The sequence below is a fragment of the Strigops habroptila genome, chromosome 1 (assembly GCF_004027225.2).
Source record: "Strigops habroptila isolate Jane chromosome 1, bStrHab1.2.pri, whole genome shotgun sequence".
Taxonomy (NCBI): Eukaryota; Metazoa; Chordata; class Aves; order Psittaciformes; family Psittacidae; genus Strigops; species Strigops habroptila.
In genome coordinates, this window is record NC_044277.2 from 11,767,759 (window position 1) to 11,783,649 (window position 15,891).

Below are 15,891 nucleotides of genomic sequence, written 5' to 3' on the forward strand. Positions count from 1 at the left end.
TATAAATTAGTCTGGAAGGAGACAGCACTCTGTACTTTGGAGCTGAAGGTAAACAGGCTATTCAGCTAAGCCCATAAATATTCTTTCTGGAGTTCACAGCTGGCACACAGAGCAATGAGGAGCTCCTCCTGGCAATCAAAAGCCACTTCTGTAACTAGCGTCTGAAGCTATGATCACATCAACATCAACTGTAGTGCCTTCAACCTTTTCTGAGCAGGAAAAAAGTCTCTTTACAGGTAAAATCTGTAAAGAGATTCTTTGTGCAGAATCCTAACTTGCAAAAATTTGGGGAAAAAACCAAAACAAACCAAAACAACAAAGCAAACCCCAAAACTAAACAAAAAATACCCAACTCCCCAAATCCAGGAGATGCAGGCTATTTCTTACTGGGCTTTAAAACACAAAGAATTAAGTCTTCCAAGAGGCACAGAGCTGTTGAATTTGTTGTCTCAGAAGAACCATAGCTGCAGGATAAACATGTATACAGCCTGTTTTGGAGCTTAGCTTTCCCCCCTTCCTTTGCTTTGTAGGATAAATTGTTCTGTCAATCCACAAATTCAATATTCAGTACAACATTAATGTAGTCTAACTACAAATGGCCACTCTCAGTATGGTAACCCCACCGAAACTAATTGAGTGAGTATGCTATGCACCTTTTCTACCAGTCACATTGCTATCTTCCCTTTTTGAAATGTTTGCAAGAAGCTAAAAAAGTAAAAAGACTGGGCTTTCAACACAAAAAAGGTATCCTTTCCTTACAGCCTGAAAATTGGAGGACACATTTTGAAAGCTGTCCTTTCACCTTCATCACAATTTGGTTGGTTGTTAAGTGTCTCTACATGGGAATTTTTACAGATTTAACCTCTTATTGGTGCTTCTCATGGTTTGCACGAAAACCTCTCTGTGCCCTCTCAAAAGGCACAGTCCACAAGAGAGCTGGGAAATAGTGTCAGATCTCTCTATTTGTGATGCTTTTCTACACAGAGAATTCAAATGCCAGCACCTGGCCTGGCACGTGGTTATGTCCCTTGTGCAGGAAAGGACTGCTCTGCCTCTTGGGTATTAAGTATCACTCTTAAGTGAAGCCTGGTTTATCCTGAAAGCTTTATTCTCCTTGAAACATTTCAGGGATATAGGCTGATGGATTAGTTTGTTTTCAGTTAGTCACGTTTCCTCTGGAGTGGCCTGCTGGTCTGTCTGTTTTGTGACGTTTCTGGCATTTTGGAGCAGGTATGGAGGTGCCAGCTGCTGCACTGCAGCCATGGCTGTGTAACCACGGCTGCTGACTGATGCGCATGTATTTTCTGAGTGAGGCAGATGTGCCGGTTCATTCACAGCAGAAGCAAATCAGCCCTTTGCCAAGGTCACACTGAGACAGGAGAGGGATGTTCCTGCTGCCAATGGGTCCATGCCAGGGCCAAGGGTCTACGTGGCAAAGAAAGGAAAACAGATCCCCAGAAAAGGTCTCTAGAGAGGGTGCTAAGCTGCAGATGTGAGTGTAGCACATCTGGACAGCCCATGTACCAGCCCAGTCCTACACACTGCTGGGACGCTACCTCACCATATGAAATGCAGACTAACTGCACAACACACAGAAAGTGGCATGGTCCTGGTGAGTTTTGCAGAAACAACTTTGTAGATGGTGCTGAGTGTGTCCTGGCTGGCACAGCGCAAACCTAGGCTTGAAACCTCATCCTTCAGCACGGCCTCACGGCTGCACCTTGCCAGAGCCAGGGCTGTCTGGGATGCTGTGATTGTCCTGCCTCTGCTGGGTGGCTCAGCATAAATAGGGGCTTGGTGGGAACTTGGCTTGCAGGGAAATCAAGTGCTGCTTTTGCCTGTCTCACTCTGTGGGAATGGAAGGGGAATTAGAAATGACAATTTTTTTCCCCAAACCCTTTTTATCTTGTGGTAGTTTAAGCTCCATAGTTGTGGTGGCAGTGGAGGGAAGCCTATGCTTGAGTTTTCCTGGGGGTTTTGTGATGCGCTGGGATGTTATGAGTGGGAAACGGCTGATAATGTGTTCTGCACACGGCCCCATCCTTCACTCCTAGTGAGTCTGGTGATCATTTCACACTATGTTACTTTCTAGATGAGAATATATAAACAGCTGTACTTCAGCAGCTGGGTTAAGGTTGCTTTTGCTTGCACAGATAGATGGGTTTTTTTCATTGCAGACTTCAGTAGCAAGAGTCAAGATCAGCAAGCGTATTCTTTGGGATCTACCACACTGTATAATATGAGACAAGATTTTTGGGGTTCTGATTAGCTATACGGGAATGCAAAACTGTCAAAAGAGGTCAGTTACGCATAAGACTCACCTAACACTGTCACGTAATTGGTCATCTTGTAGCCAAATCAGTGACAACAGCTCTTTTCTGTTCTTACAATAGACAATCAGGCAAGATTGTGGCAAACCCCACTGTGGCGGTACTGCTTACTGGTAGCTGTCTGCTTTTATTGGCCAAGCTCAAAACTTCTGCTGTTTCTTAAGCGTTTCACGGTCTTGTTTATGTGTAACATGACCATGCCACTGTTTGTTCCCTAACCAAGCCAATGGAAAAGACAGAGTTATAAACAAATAGCTATTTTGCTCAAGGACTCCTAATTCAGTAATCTGTAGGTGGGTTTTTTTCAGTATTGTTCCCTTTTATAAGAGACCCTGACAGCAAAGATATGACAGTGATTTTCTATCGCTTTCCTTCTGCTTTGTTAAAGTACGTGTTTTCCTTTCTCTGTTCTTCAATGGCAATAATGCTTCTTCCTTCTCACTAATGTGATAATGTTTCATAAAGATTCCAGCTTAGTGTGCCCATGAATATTCCTGGAGCTGAGATTGTTTTCTGCAGAGAACCATTCTTCTTTTAGTGGTTCGCATTGTATCTTGGTTAGCTTCTGGTTTTCCTCTTTAAAAGTAGCCTTTGCATTTCGCTTCCTCAGATGTTCTTCAGCTGTATCAACAGGACAAAGCAGGGGTCTCTCTTCCCCTGTTGCTCCATCTCTATCGCTCTGTTGTTGGACATCTGCTGGTAGCATTTATAAACCTGTGCAATTTCTTGTGGTGCAAAGTTTTGCCTAGTGATTGAAAATGCAGCACATTCACCTACAACAATGGCCACATGAGTGGGTGACAGTAGGCTCCTATTTGCACTATGTTCTGATGTGTTGTGTTGAAAGTAGCAAGGCTTTGGCACCAATACATGTTTCCGTGCTAGAGCTGGCTTCAATCTGGTCAGCACAACCCTCTGACATGTCTGTCCCCTGTCGCTCATCTTGATGAGCCCATAGGTCAAATCAGCTACAACTGAAGCCTAGAGCACAAAGAGGTAATCAATGTCGAATGTGCTTGACAACACTAAATCATGGGATTCTGTTCCCACTCTGCTCCTTAAATGCCAGAAGAAGGTGAGTTTGTGTCTAAAACTCTGACACAGGTTACCTGGGCTAGCTTTCCCATCCCAAGAGTACAATCTTATATTCACAGTAAGATAAATGTTTATGATAAGGATCTCTTCTTTTCATATGAAATTGATAGGAGCCCTTGACATAACAATAATTCTCTGTATAAACCTCACTCTCTATTAACGACAAAGCCTATGTCACCATAAATTCACTTAAGATGCAAAACTGTAACATCTGGCATCTGTATGAGTACTCCAGCATGAAGTGCTGCTGTATTTTTTGTTTCTTTAATGATTACTGACAATTCTACCTCTCCAGCTACTTTGCAGCCATCTGGAAGCTTATGAAAAAGTATTTGATTTAGCTTTACCCTGTAAGACAATGCTATCCAGCTCATCCTACACAGACTGAGTGTAGTGATAGGTAATTTAAGAGTTGTGGAAGAGTTAGCTGGTTTGCTTTTTGACTGTGTGATGCCCTTTTAGCCCAGACTGCAGAGCTATGTAAGGGTAAGGGGACTTCAGCGTTCAGCGGCTCAGGAATGGTTGTGCTGCAGGGAATTGAACACCCTGGGGGCAGCAGGGGTGAAGGAGGTGATATCTTTTTGCACTGGGATGCAAGGGATGAAAGGAGACAAGGTCTTTGCATGGTTCCTGCTCATCCAGGCTCAAACCAGGACTTGGAGGGGGATGCCATTTCAGCCATCTTGTCCTAATAGGGCTGCTGCTACTGCTTGCTGCTGGGGTCCAGAGCCAAGGCTTGTCCTGGATCGATGCATGTAAGATGTCTTTATAGAGCACAGAGCTCCTGCTGTGGGGTTCAGGATGAATTCTGCACATGAAACCGAATGAGACAATTCAACCTTAGATCTTTTTTAATATACCTTTTAGTTCAAAATAATCATGTTGTTATAAGTTCATTGAAAAACAGTTCAAATCATTAATTACAAAACTATACAAAGACTGAACTATACATTTAACTTGATGCATGTTTTGCTCTTAATTTTTAACAATTTGTCTGTAATAATAAATACGACTGACAAATGAGTTTCTGCAAAGCATTGAGGAATTTACATTCAAACTCAGTTTTAGGTGCAGAATCAAACTTTAATTGTCAATAAAGCTGCACCAGTATATTAATAATAAGCCGGGTCCGACTAAGCAACCAAAGACAACGTTGAAATGTTCTAGGAGAGCTCCAGTTTCTGATATGAATAGTTACGGGGTTTTTTTACAAGGAATGAGGTGTGTTTCAGGTTAATTAATTCTGTATGCCTGACTTTTATTTTTAACTGAAGTGTCTGTATATGATTGGTTACAATGAGAGCCATAACCTATTCTCATCCTTCAACTATCCTGTGACTGATGGCACCTGGCAGTGTGTAGATGAAGAGCACCAGGAAGACGATGAGAATAAGGAGAATTATGCCGATGATGATGTACTTCTTGTAATTTCTCCAGATCAGGTGATACAAACACTTGAAAGGGTTTACAAACCAAGAGAAGGATGTGTCTGGTCGGCTAAAGGGGAAGAAAGAAAAAGAGGAAAAAAATTGTAAAGGCAGACCCAGCTACGCCAAAGCTACACCACTGCAAAATATATATTTGAGTCTAAAAAGGACCTGTAACTCCTGACAACCCACTATATAGTTTAGGGGGAACTTCCACAAACTGTTAAGTCATTCTTCCATCTGTCCCTGAGTCCAATCTCCACACACTATTTGGAGTGAAATTCCAGTTCACACTTCATAACTACTCCAATTTCAGCCAAGATACAGGGTTCAAAATGACAGGCAAGATCGTCTTGTCTGTAAATAAGATTCTAAATAAGAAATGCAGACACCTTAACCTTGAGTACAAAGATTTCTAATCATTTCAAGGAATTTAGCTATGCAAAAAGATGTCCTGGTTTCATCTGGGATAGAGTTAATTTTCTTCCTAGTAACTGGTACTCTGCTGTGTTTTAGATTGAGTTTGAAAATAATGCTGATTGATAACACATCAATGTTTTAGTTGTTGCTAAGTAGCATTTACCCTGATCAAGGACTTTTCAGTCTCTCATGCTCTGCCAGTGAGGAAGGACACAAGAAGCCAGGAGGAAGCAGAGACAGGGCACCTGACCCAAACTAGCCAAAGGGATATTCCATACCACAGCACATCATGCCCTATATATAAACTGGGAAGAGTCCGATAGCTGCTTAGGTTGGGCTCGGTATCAGTCAGTGGGTGATGAGCAACTGTATTGTGCATCGCTTGTGTTTACTGGGGGCTTTTTCCTTTCCCTTTTAATTTTGTATTCGCTCCCCTTGTTATTTCCCTTATCATTATTATTAGTAGTAGTAGTATATTGTACTTTAGTTATTAAACTGTTCTTATCTCAACCTGTGGGGTTTACATTCTTTCAATTCTCCCTGCATCCCGCCCAGAGAGGGGGATGATGGGGTGACTGAACGGCTGCGTGGTTCTAAGTAGCCGGCTGGGACTAAGCCACAACAAAGGAGTAATAAGCTACTACGAAAAAATCTGATTGCTCAGTGATAGTCTCTGTGCCGTAACAGTCAAAGCCAGCTCAAGCCTGGCATATGGCCCAAAATGGCATATTTTCAGAAGGAAATTTAAAACAGGCCTCCTGAAAACTGAAGAGATGAAACACAAAATCTAAGTAGAGAGCCACCTTCTGGTGGAGAATATCTGCATTTCACAATCCCATTTGTTTTCCAAATGTGGCCCCATGTCACGTTCTCCTCCATAACCAGGAGTTTCTTCACACTGTACAGCAAAACTGGCTGCATTCAGGGAGGAAAACAAAGTTCTCCTTAGGAAAAATGTTGGCATGCTCTCTCCTCTGGCATGCCACCCAGCCTGGGAGGTTGCTGTGTCTCTGACTTTAACAGCCTGCAATGAGCTGAGGCAACATCTGTCAGCTTTGTATGGTGGGATGACCTGACATGTACAGTGGTGTGGAGCAATGTGAGCACTTGCAAAATTGGGTGTAGGTTGACTTTCTTATCAAATATCACTGTAATCATGCAGATGGTGCAGTAGTAAAAAGAACAAAATTAACTGAGGGCCACAAAAAGCAATGTCCATGTCTCACTCCAGAAAGCTGTTTCAGGAGCTGTTTAAGGCATTAAGCAATGCCTTAGTCATCTGGAGAATTCAGCATTTAGCATTCCACTTCATGTGGAAGTGAATGCCAATGTGATATAAAGTCTGTAAATCTAAAAGGCCAACTAAATATATTTTAATTACAGGCTGTGTTTCATAGTGAAATGGCTCAGAAATAAATCAACAAATAAAGCCTCCAGGTTAAAAGGAATTATTAAAAATTGCATTCTCTAAGCAGTAAAATTTACTAAATCACAGACTTGAGTAACAAAACCATTAGTCTGCATGTTCCAACTACTTGAGGGCTTTTCATAATCTTGAAAGACAGGGAAAAAAAAGCCAGACTGTTGCTCATGTAATTTTTCTTTGCGATGTAGTCAATAGAATTCAGCACCGGTAAGAGCAGAACATTTGTTATAATAGAGTGAGTCCAGAAAAGCATCCTCTCTTGATCAGCAGAGATGAGGAGATGGATAACTTCATGGATAACTTTGGCCAGCACAAAATTAAACTCACTGCACTTTATTTCTCATTTGCATATTTCTCTTTAGTTCCTGGGCATTAAATCTTTGCTGCCTTTGCTCTGGTACATAAAAGAGTCTGCTACTGTCTAGTAGCTCCCATAAGATAACTTTTTGGTTTTGAAATTGTTGTTTCTTAATTAAAAATATCTCTGTTTCTCTGTGTGTTTGCCCCAGCTTGTTCAATGAATATGCTCCTACTCACTTGGGTTTTTCCAAAGGCTCGGGCTCCTTGCGAGCTTTGCCTACCGGATTCTTCTCAGCTTCTTCTGCTGTGACTAGGTGAAACTCAGCTTCCACTTTGCCCTGGATCAGAGAGATCATACGTAAGCATCCAAAGCTGGGTTATTATCATCAAATCACAGTGGGATTTGGCTTGTAGAGAAATTATGGAACCAGCTGAGAGCAAAAGAAATTGATTAAAGAAAATAAGACTAAGTCTTTGCAGTTAAAGAGAAATCACAAAGGAAAACCCAGACGCCAAATTCCCAATTTATGCTCAAGGCACGTGAGACATCCATGTGGAAGACAAGGGCATCAGGAGATGGAAGTGGACCGGGAGAAAGAGGATCAATTGTACTAGAGTTGAGAAACTGGAGCTAAAGCAGGATTTGAGAGTGGAGCCTATTCACTAAATCCATGGAAAGCACACAATCACCTTCAATCTGAAGAAGGCAATGAACTTGAAGATGGAATTTTTATTAAAACATTATTCTTGATGGAATGGACAGAAATATGAAGGAAGGGTGAGGTTTATGAAAACCCTTGGAGAATCAATGAAAGTCTAGAGAAGCAGGGAGATCCCCTAAAAAAGGGTCAAAGCAAGTGAATTTGTAGAGGGCTATACTACAGAAAGGTAACTTACAGTTTTGCTCTGTGTCCCCAGAAGGATCTGGATGCACCTAAAAAGACTCCAACCACACTAATCCCAGAACTGATGCCCAGATTCGAGTCCAAGCTCCCAAAGTGCTTTGTGGCCATGTAAACACATCAGCTTGGGTTTTCCTTCCCTAGCCTACACAGCTCTGTTTCATGTAGACATGCCCCAAAGACCATACACAAATTTAGCTATCAGTATGTACTTAATGCCTAGATATGTGCATTCCACCTGGGAAATAAAGGCTCAGAACTATCTTTCGTTTGCACTGAGGGTCCCTAAACTGCTGTAACAGTATAAAAACTCTTAAAGACAGGGAAAATGGAGAAGTTGTGTTATACACTGAGAATTTCAGCATAGCTCCAGATAATACACAGAAAGCACTACAACATTATAAAGAGAAGCTGCAGCAGAAAACCCTGAGATAAACGGCTATGTACATGCTGAGTGAGATTTACGCCCTGCTGCAAGCCTCGTTACACTAGAGGCTTTCAGGTAGATGAAAATTTGTGTGGCAACATTTATATTCTTCTTAGGAGGATACTTCTAACATAACAAGTCTTTGGGGAAGCTGTCATTATTCTTTGCATTCCTTTATACCAATTGTATCCTGCCACTAAACCAAAAAATACTGGCTTATTGGGCACCCTTCAACTAAAAGAGGCGACTGTGCTCTTTCCATTTCAGATGTGTGTCCTGGGTTCAGCATTACCGGCTGGAATTAAACCACGACAATGCATCACTAGCAAGGAGAAGAACGGTAGACTCTAAAATCAGTTCCTTCACCCTGATTGAAGTGAGAAATAAACAGTAAAGAAATAACCTAGCAGGTGAAATTCCTCCCAGGATTTCCTCAGCTGGCAGAAAGTTGGCTGGAACCACCTGATTTCCACTCTACCCATCCAGTGTGCTGGGATATGAATAGTGAAAGAAAGCAAAGAAAAAGTGCAGAGTGCTCCGGTTGCCTGGGATTATCTGAACTATACCTACAGGGAACCACTGAAGCCCTTGGAGGAGACGTATGGGTTGTCAGTGGTGTTTGTTCTGCAGATGCCATATCCAAAATCAGCATGTGTCTGTCTCAGGATCTCAGCAGAGCATATCAGACCCAGAGAAATGCTAATCATCTGTAGTGAGCTGCCTACCGTGAGCTCCCCAGCCTTGATGAAAGGCCACCAGCCTCTGACACGCTTCTGCTGAAATATGGAGATCTTGTTTTCTTCGCTTGCTGCCACAACCATGCCTAGGTCACAGCTCTTGGCTGTCTTTGCTGCTCGAGGGAATCCATTCAGGTTCAGCTCAAGAGTACCTGAAGGGAGAAGTAATGTGACAACTCTCAGAGACCGGGCAGACATGAAGACATTCACACTCAGCTCCCAGATGAGATACATGGAGCAATGCATCAGCTTGGGCCCAAGCTTCAGAGCTGGTGATCTCTTTGTACTGTCAGTCATTCATTTGTATTGCCCTAGCATCATCTTGTCTGAGGTCCTAATTATTCCCCTTGCAAGAAATGTGTAAGTTTGCAATGTGGTACTTCAAAGAAAGACAAGCAAAAGTTGGGTCTCAGACACTGCTTCGTACGTATATACGTACGATATACAATATATAGGTCTGGCAAGACCTCAGGTGAAGTCCAGGCAGATCCATTAAATACTTACCCAGGAAATCATCTGAAGAGAGTCTTTCAAAGTCCCACACCTGAAGCACCAGCTCAGCAGGTATTTTGCGCTCTGTCTTTTCCAAGGAAAATATGTTTTCTCTTTTACTAACCACCATGTGTTTCTCTGCTGGGAGATAGTGGAACGGGAACACAAAGCGCCAGTTGAAGTTGCCCTCTCCTGTCAAGGAGTTGTAATGTACGTCTGTCTCCTGCTTGTCCTCTTCCAGGCCCTTTATCCACCTATGGCAAGCACTGTTGTCACCAGGGGAGCTTGAATTGTGGTTGTCATTATTTGGTTACAAGCATGGTCATTTACTAATTCCTACCTAATCAGTAGGAAGCAACACGCCATTCAGGACTGTTACACACAGCAACAACCAGTTGGCCACTTTCTATTGGCCAAGATGTCTGTCTTCCCTGGGACAGGCAAGACAACATCAGTCATTTATCCACTATTAATCACCCTGTATTCATGTTTGCCACACTAATAAATTCTGTGACAATGTTCCAAAACTGATTTCAGTGCTCAGTGTTAATTGTTTGCAGTTGCTGTTTGGGGGTATAAACATAGCATAAGTATGGCTGCAGAAGTCTCCGTTTTCCCTTGCGATTTTCTCTGGATTTCTGCTACAGCATGAACAACATCTGACGTGCAATGCTATGGTACAAAAGGACAATGCTTTCCTCAACGTAATCTTCTCTTCTGAAGAGATCCACTAAGGTGATGATCCAGCTAGGTGTGTTTTAGTTCTGAAGATGATTTATCACAGTTTGAGTAAAGATCAACCTTTTGTGCTCATCCAAAGAGTGGCTTTTCCCCTGCAAGCCCCATTATTTCAAAAGGGAATTGGGAAAAACAGTAACAATCCCAAGCACGGCACTGCGAAAGTCCATGCCTGGTGACAGATTCAGTGCCATGTACACTGTCTGAACATAATGAGATTTGTGTCCTCATCATTAACACACAGAAGCAAATCCTTTTCCACTGCTGGCTTTCCCTGTCAGACTGCTGTGACATTGATAGTGATGTCCTCATATTGTCAGCACAAAGGCTGGCTCCTTATTTATTTCCTCAATTTTGCAATTTCAGAGCTATTCTGCTACTGCTCTGGACACCTTAGTTCATTGCGAAGTTGGATATATCTCTGTCAACTTCAGTGATGTCCGGGTAGCTCCTCTCAGGAGCTGCAAGTGGAGGTTTGCTCAGCCAGTGTGTGCAACAACTGAAGATGCAGCATGCTGAGGACCACATGCTTATAATAGTGTGTGCTTCACCTGGGCTAATTTCAGCTGCTCCAAAGTAGTTATACCATTCCTGGTGCACCTCACAGCTTGGTCAGAGGTAACCCAACTTTCCCTGGTAAAATGCATGTAGATATACCCTACAGAGGAGTAAGAGCTGCTACCAGACTGCCCTGTCCTTATGCTTACTTCGGATTTGTTATTATGTTCACATGATTTTCAAAACCTGCAGAATGGAAAATATCCTCTTTTCCCTGCCCCATCAGTCCCAGTGCTCCCTCCTCCAGCTCTTAGCATTTGGTCAGTGGCAACACAGCAACAGGTTTTTGGGGAAAATCATTTTGCCATATTCCTAGCACCCTACAAACTCATACTTTTCCAGGCCTCCACAGTGATGCAATTCATATTAACATATAATCTCACTTTCTAGTAGTGGAAACACAGCAAGAAATCTAAGACCAGTCTCAGACCTGAGATTTCCAATGCTTCCTACTTATGCCATAATCTCCTCCTACCCCTATCTGCTACCTGCATCCAAATACTGCTCAGAAGCAGAAAGTGCAAAGCAGTACTCCAAAACAGGAAAGCATTTTTAAGAAATAGCCTGCTGCAGTCTCAGGAAAGAGCTGGTTTGAATGTTGAGCTCCCTTTTCATTCTCTCTCTTTTCACTTTTTTTTCTGTGATATGGTTTACTGGTTATCCCAGTAACATCTGTGAAGCTGTGACAGACATTTTGTCTGCAGCAGGGAGGAGATGGAGAGCAGAAAGTGCCCATGTTATGTTCTTCCCAGCATGGCCATGGTCATATTTCCAATAGAGGTAGCCCAGCAAACACCTGCTTTCTTGTTTCTAATGTGGTCATCATTCCCTTTTCTCTGATTATGTCAAAACTCTCTGCACCTGTGTAAGCTCTTACAGTTCAGGTCCTGTAAGGGTTTGATCTCTGCTTGTAGGCTTGGTTCTCTTCTGGTGCCATCTCTGCCTGAGCAGTAAGTAAGGACAAATATCATTTCACAGTTACTGGATTTTAAGATGCCAAAAAAGATGCGGTATCGAATATAAATGAGTAATTTGAGCAGCCATTTAGAGCAAAGTACCAAGATTATAGAAACAGCTTATCCAATATTCTCTCAACACTTCTTTGTCTGATTTTTGAATGAAATATTACATGTTCTTTTGAAGACAAGTCCCGAAGAACTTACCCTTTTACGTAGATATCACTTGATTTTTGCCCCGTAAAGATATTTTCATCTTCTAGAATTACATCCTCTGTATTCCAGATTATTACCCTCAGTTCATAGCTGAAAAAAAGAAAAGAAAGTAGGCCTGTGTATATTCAAGCTCTGGTTAGACACAAACATAAACCTTTATCAAATCATGCTTTCATATAGTGAGAAATGTTGTATTTTCGCAAAACTCTAAAAATAGCATCAGCCTCAGGCCTCTTCTGTTTACAAAAGTCTAGTGATAAGGTGGGGATGTGGCTCCTTTCAGCTCGTGGAGTGTGCTGGACTATAGCAGGGTCACTGCCAGTTTTGGAGTGATGGAAAATTCCTTGCTTTTTATGTGCCTGTTCCGTTTCAATTCTTTTCACAGAAATGCTGCAGTGAAACAAAGCAAAATTGATCGGAACAACATCATCAGAGAAGTCTCCAAAACAGTGAGCATCTTGCTAATAAACCCCAGAGCAACCTGGGAGGTGCTTTTCAAAAGAAATGCCTAAAACCACTGTGTTTGGTGCAATCCAGTGCATTAAGAGGGAAGAGAAGCATTGTTTAGAGATATTTTCATTTAAGCAAGTGCAATCATCTTTAAAAGCAACAGAAAAAGGAACTGACATTTTCACATCCTTTTCACTCACTATATAGACATTTATAGTGGCCAAGCTTTAGAAGCTTGAACTGAAATACAGATGTTGCAGGTAACATAAAAAAATTATACTTAAAAATTTAGGTATGCATTCAGTCATTGTATGAATTGCAAAATAAAAAGATCCCCAAACCTATGTTTGAGAACACCAGCATATGATTTTTCTGATATGAAATGTGTTGTCTTCGTAATAACCTCAATCTTGGGTATGAAACAGTTTGCCCTAGAAGTTACCAGATACTCTATGTCATAAAATCGTAGAATCAATTAGGTTGGAAAAGACCTTTGAGATCATCAAGTCCAAACATTACCCCAGGACTGTCAAGACCAGCTCTTAAGGCCATGTTGACCATGAAAACCAAGCCTCCACACTAGCCAAATAAACTTTCACCTGCAGTGCTCCATCAGAGCCTTGTTCAGTCATCAACCAGAAATATTTTCACAGAGTGTTTAAAGTCATCTGGAGCCTGGAGCCTGTTCTGCTGCAGCAAAAAGGTTTTTCTCAGCAAAATGTGTAACTCATGCTTGCATTTTTACTTTCTCATAATGAATGGTTTCACAATATTTTTCCCTGCTTTTGTAGACTACATAAATGGCAGCAACAATTTGTTTTTGTGGATATGGTTAGTTTTAAATGTATTTTCATTTTACAATTGTTGTTGTTAAGGAGCGGTGTAGACAGTTCTGATGGAAGAAAGTAATTGTTACATGGACTCTTACTTTTGTCAAAGGAAAGGAAAAGAAACAAGTTTTTATTGCATTGTTTCTTGTTCAAACACAAATACAGGAATAGTACCTGATGCTGCTTCAGACATAAAATTCTCAGGAAAGGCCTTGCTAAAGTATTGGAATAAAGCTGATATAGATAGGCTGAGAACTCTGTTGCTCATTTTTGTGTTTCATTTACATTCAATTATCATGAAGAACTGTGTAGTGTTGCATATAAAGCAGCATATGTATGTGTGAAATCTGAGAGGTTATTCCAAACATATCTCTTCTATTTGTTGCTGCTTTACGCATTTTTTGGTCTTGTCTTTGCACAAAGTGCTGGGAATGCAATAGGTTGCATTTCCATGGCAACTATTGCATCAAATTAAAGATCTCAACCGGGGTCAAATAAGCTACCTAGCTGAAAGAGGTAGTGAAAGTGGAATTACTTATTTCAGCTCAACAAGTGGATGATAACATCAGAATCGTTAAGGGACTCTTGCCTCCACCCACCTTCAATCTCTATATGAAAAAGGGATATCTTTCTAAAAGAGATGTGTGATAGTCCTTGATGAAAAAATCACCAATAGTCCTTTGAGTTGTTTAATGGAAGAGACTGAACTAGATGCTCTCATTTGACTTGAAGTCACGTGAATCTAAGAAAACTTTTATCAGGATTACAGAAGTTTGTTGTGGTAGTTCTTTCCAGACACTTGAAGGAAGATGCAGTCTTCTTCTAAGAAGACTCATGCTACTGTGCTGGCAGGAAAGCACAGAGTATTACCCTTTGGGTTTTCTTGGTGAAATGTCCACTGGGGGTCCTGGCAGAGGCATATCTTTAGGAAACATGTCAACCCACATCTGTACACGACCCTTGAAAACAAAGAGATGAACATATCTGTAAACCCTGTTTTAGAGAGACTTTAAAATGTAGTTCTGATATCCAAAAACACTGCTTCCTCTATAAGCACCAACCAGCTCACTATCCTGTAACTATGATTTAATCTATAAGCTTACCATAAAATATTTTTTTCCATAAACATATTCTATCAATCTCTCAGGAATTTGGTGAAGTTGGAACTGAGCTCAAACACTGGCAACTTCAAGATAAATTCCGTATAAAAATAGTACATGATGAACATTAAAAAACCCAACTCTAAGTCTAAATACAAGCAGAGTTTGTGTGAACTTAATAAACTAAAGCATTTAAAAGCATTAAAAGATGCAGTTACACCTTGTGTGATTACTGTGTTTTTAAGTAACTGTCTCCATACATGTGGGACGGTTTCCAGGTTGATATTGTACAAAGTTTCACGTATAGTACAACACTTGGATGCCGTCTCTCTGAGTTTGCAAATACAAATAGAAACCACAATAACTGGAGGAAAAGAAAACTGCTCCTGGGTCTACCATCACCACCACCTCTGAGGCTGCTCTACCTGTTCTATGCCTGGCTTATCCTTATGGTACAGAGGCCGAGTCTCAATGTGCTCTGGGACCAGTTTGTACCCAGCTCCAGGGATTTCTTCCCATGAGTGTAAAACCTTTAAGGAGAGATGTTCATACGATTCAGTTGGCTCCTCTATAGGAAAAAGTAAAACAAAAAGAACAAAGAGAGCTGAATTATGATGTTGAACCCCTTGGTAAAATGTTCCGTTAATTATTAAAGATGGTCATTAAAAATTTGCTTGAGTTAAAGAAAAGGTTTTATATATCCCAGCTAAGTAAAGAAATGCATTTAATTCTTGTAAATAAGGGTACCCACAGGATAACTAGAATATTATCACTTAGGCAGCAGTTTATCTGTAAAACACAGCAAATAATTTCATTATTACATCAGCAGTTTCTCACAGGAAGATGGGAGAAACTTCTTTTACAGAAAATTGCAAATCTGCTTCTTTACAGCTCACAAAAGACATGGAAACTTCGATTTTGATGCAGCTGGCGGTAAATAGGCACTAGTAGTTATATCTACACCCCATTTTGCCTTGTGATGGCAACAGCAAGACCCTCCTGGACAACCAAATCACACCTCAAGGGAAGAGGGTTGAAGTCCATGGGCAAGAACATGCCACCTTCTGACCTGCTCAGCTTGGCCGTTGGAAGAAGTGAGACCCCAGAGAATGGCATCTCGAGGAAGGACCAGTGCGAATATTGAAAGCAGGGAGGATATTGGAAAGCAGAGAAAGCCTTTTGAGTTCTTACGCTTTTCTTTCCTCCTTTTTTGAGTGGCTTTTTACAAAAGAACACAAACTACTGAAGAGGGATATCTTCTAGATTAGGAGAGAAATTCACAGGTGAGAAGCAAATTAAGACTTCTTTGTGTCAGGAAACTGTTATCACTTTTCCTGTGGGTGTTGCTCTCCCTGAGGTCCTGGTAGTTGACAAAAGGTTTGTTTGGGATTTAAAGAGTTGGTATTAAACCCTTCCTAATGGCCACAGTTACAGCCTTGGCGGGCTCTTGGTACTGCTACAATGCAGTTGAAGAATGATGAAGTACT

The 15,891-nt window shown here is 41.3% G+C and overlaps 1 protein-coding gene across 1 annotated transcript in view; it reads right to left on the minus strand.

The window, feature by feature from the left end:
- Positions 1–4,472: 4,472 nt before the first annotated feature.
- Positions 4,473–15,891, minus strand: part of FER1L6 (fer-1 like family member 6) — a 63,780-nt gene continuing 52,361 nt past the window's right edge. The window contains exons 35-41 of the mRNA XM_030505628.1: positions 14,830–14,972; positions 14,175–14,263; positions 12,016–12,114; positions 9,569–9,810; positions 9,053–9,216; positions 7,236–7,336; positions 4,473–4,922 (exon numbers count right to left, since the gene is read on the minus strand). Coding sequence (XP_030361488.1) covers positions 4,742–4,922; positions 7,236–7,336; positions 9,053–9,216; positions 9,569–9,810; positions 12,016–12,114; positions 14,175–14,263; positions 14,830–14,972 — 1,019 coding nt within the window. The 3' untranslated portion in view covers positions 4,473–4,741. The remainder of the gene's footprint in view (positions 4,923–7,235; positions 7,337–9,052; positions 9,217–9,568; positions 9,811–12,015; positions 12,115–14,174; positions 14,264–14,829; positions 14,973–15,891) is intronic.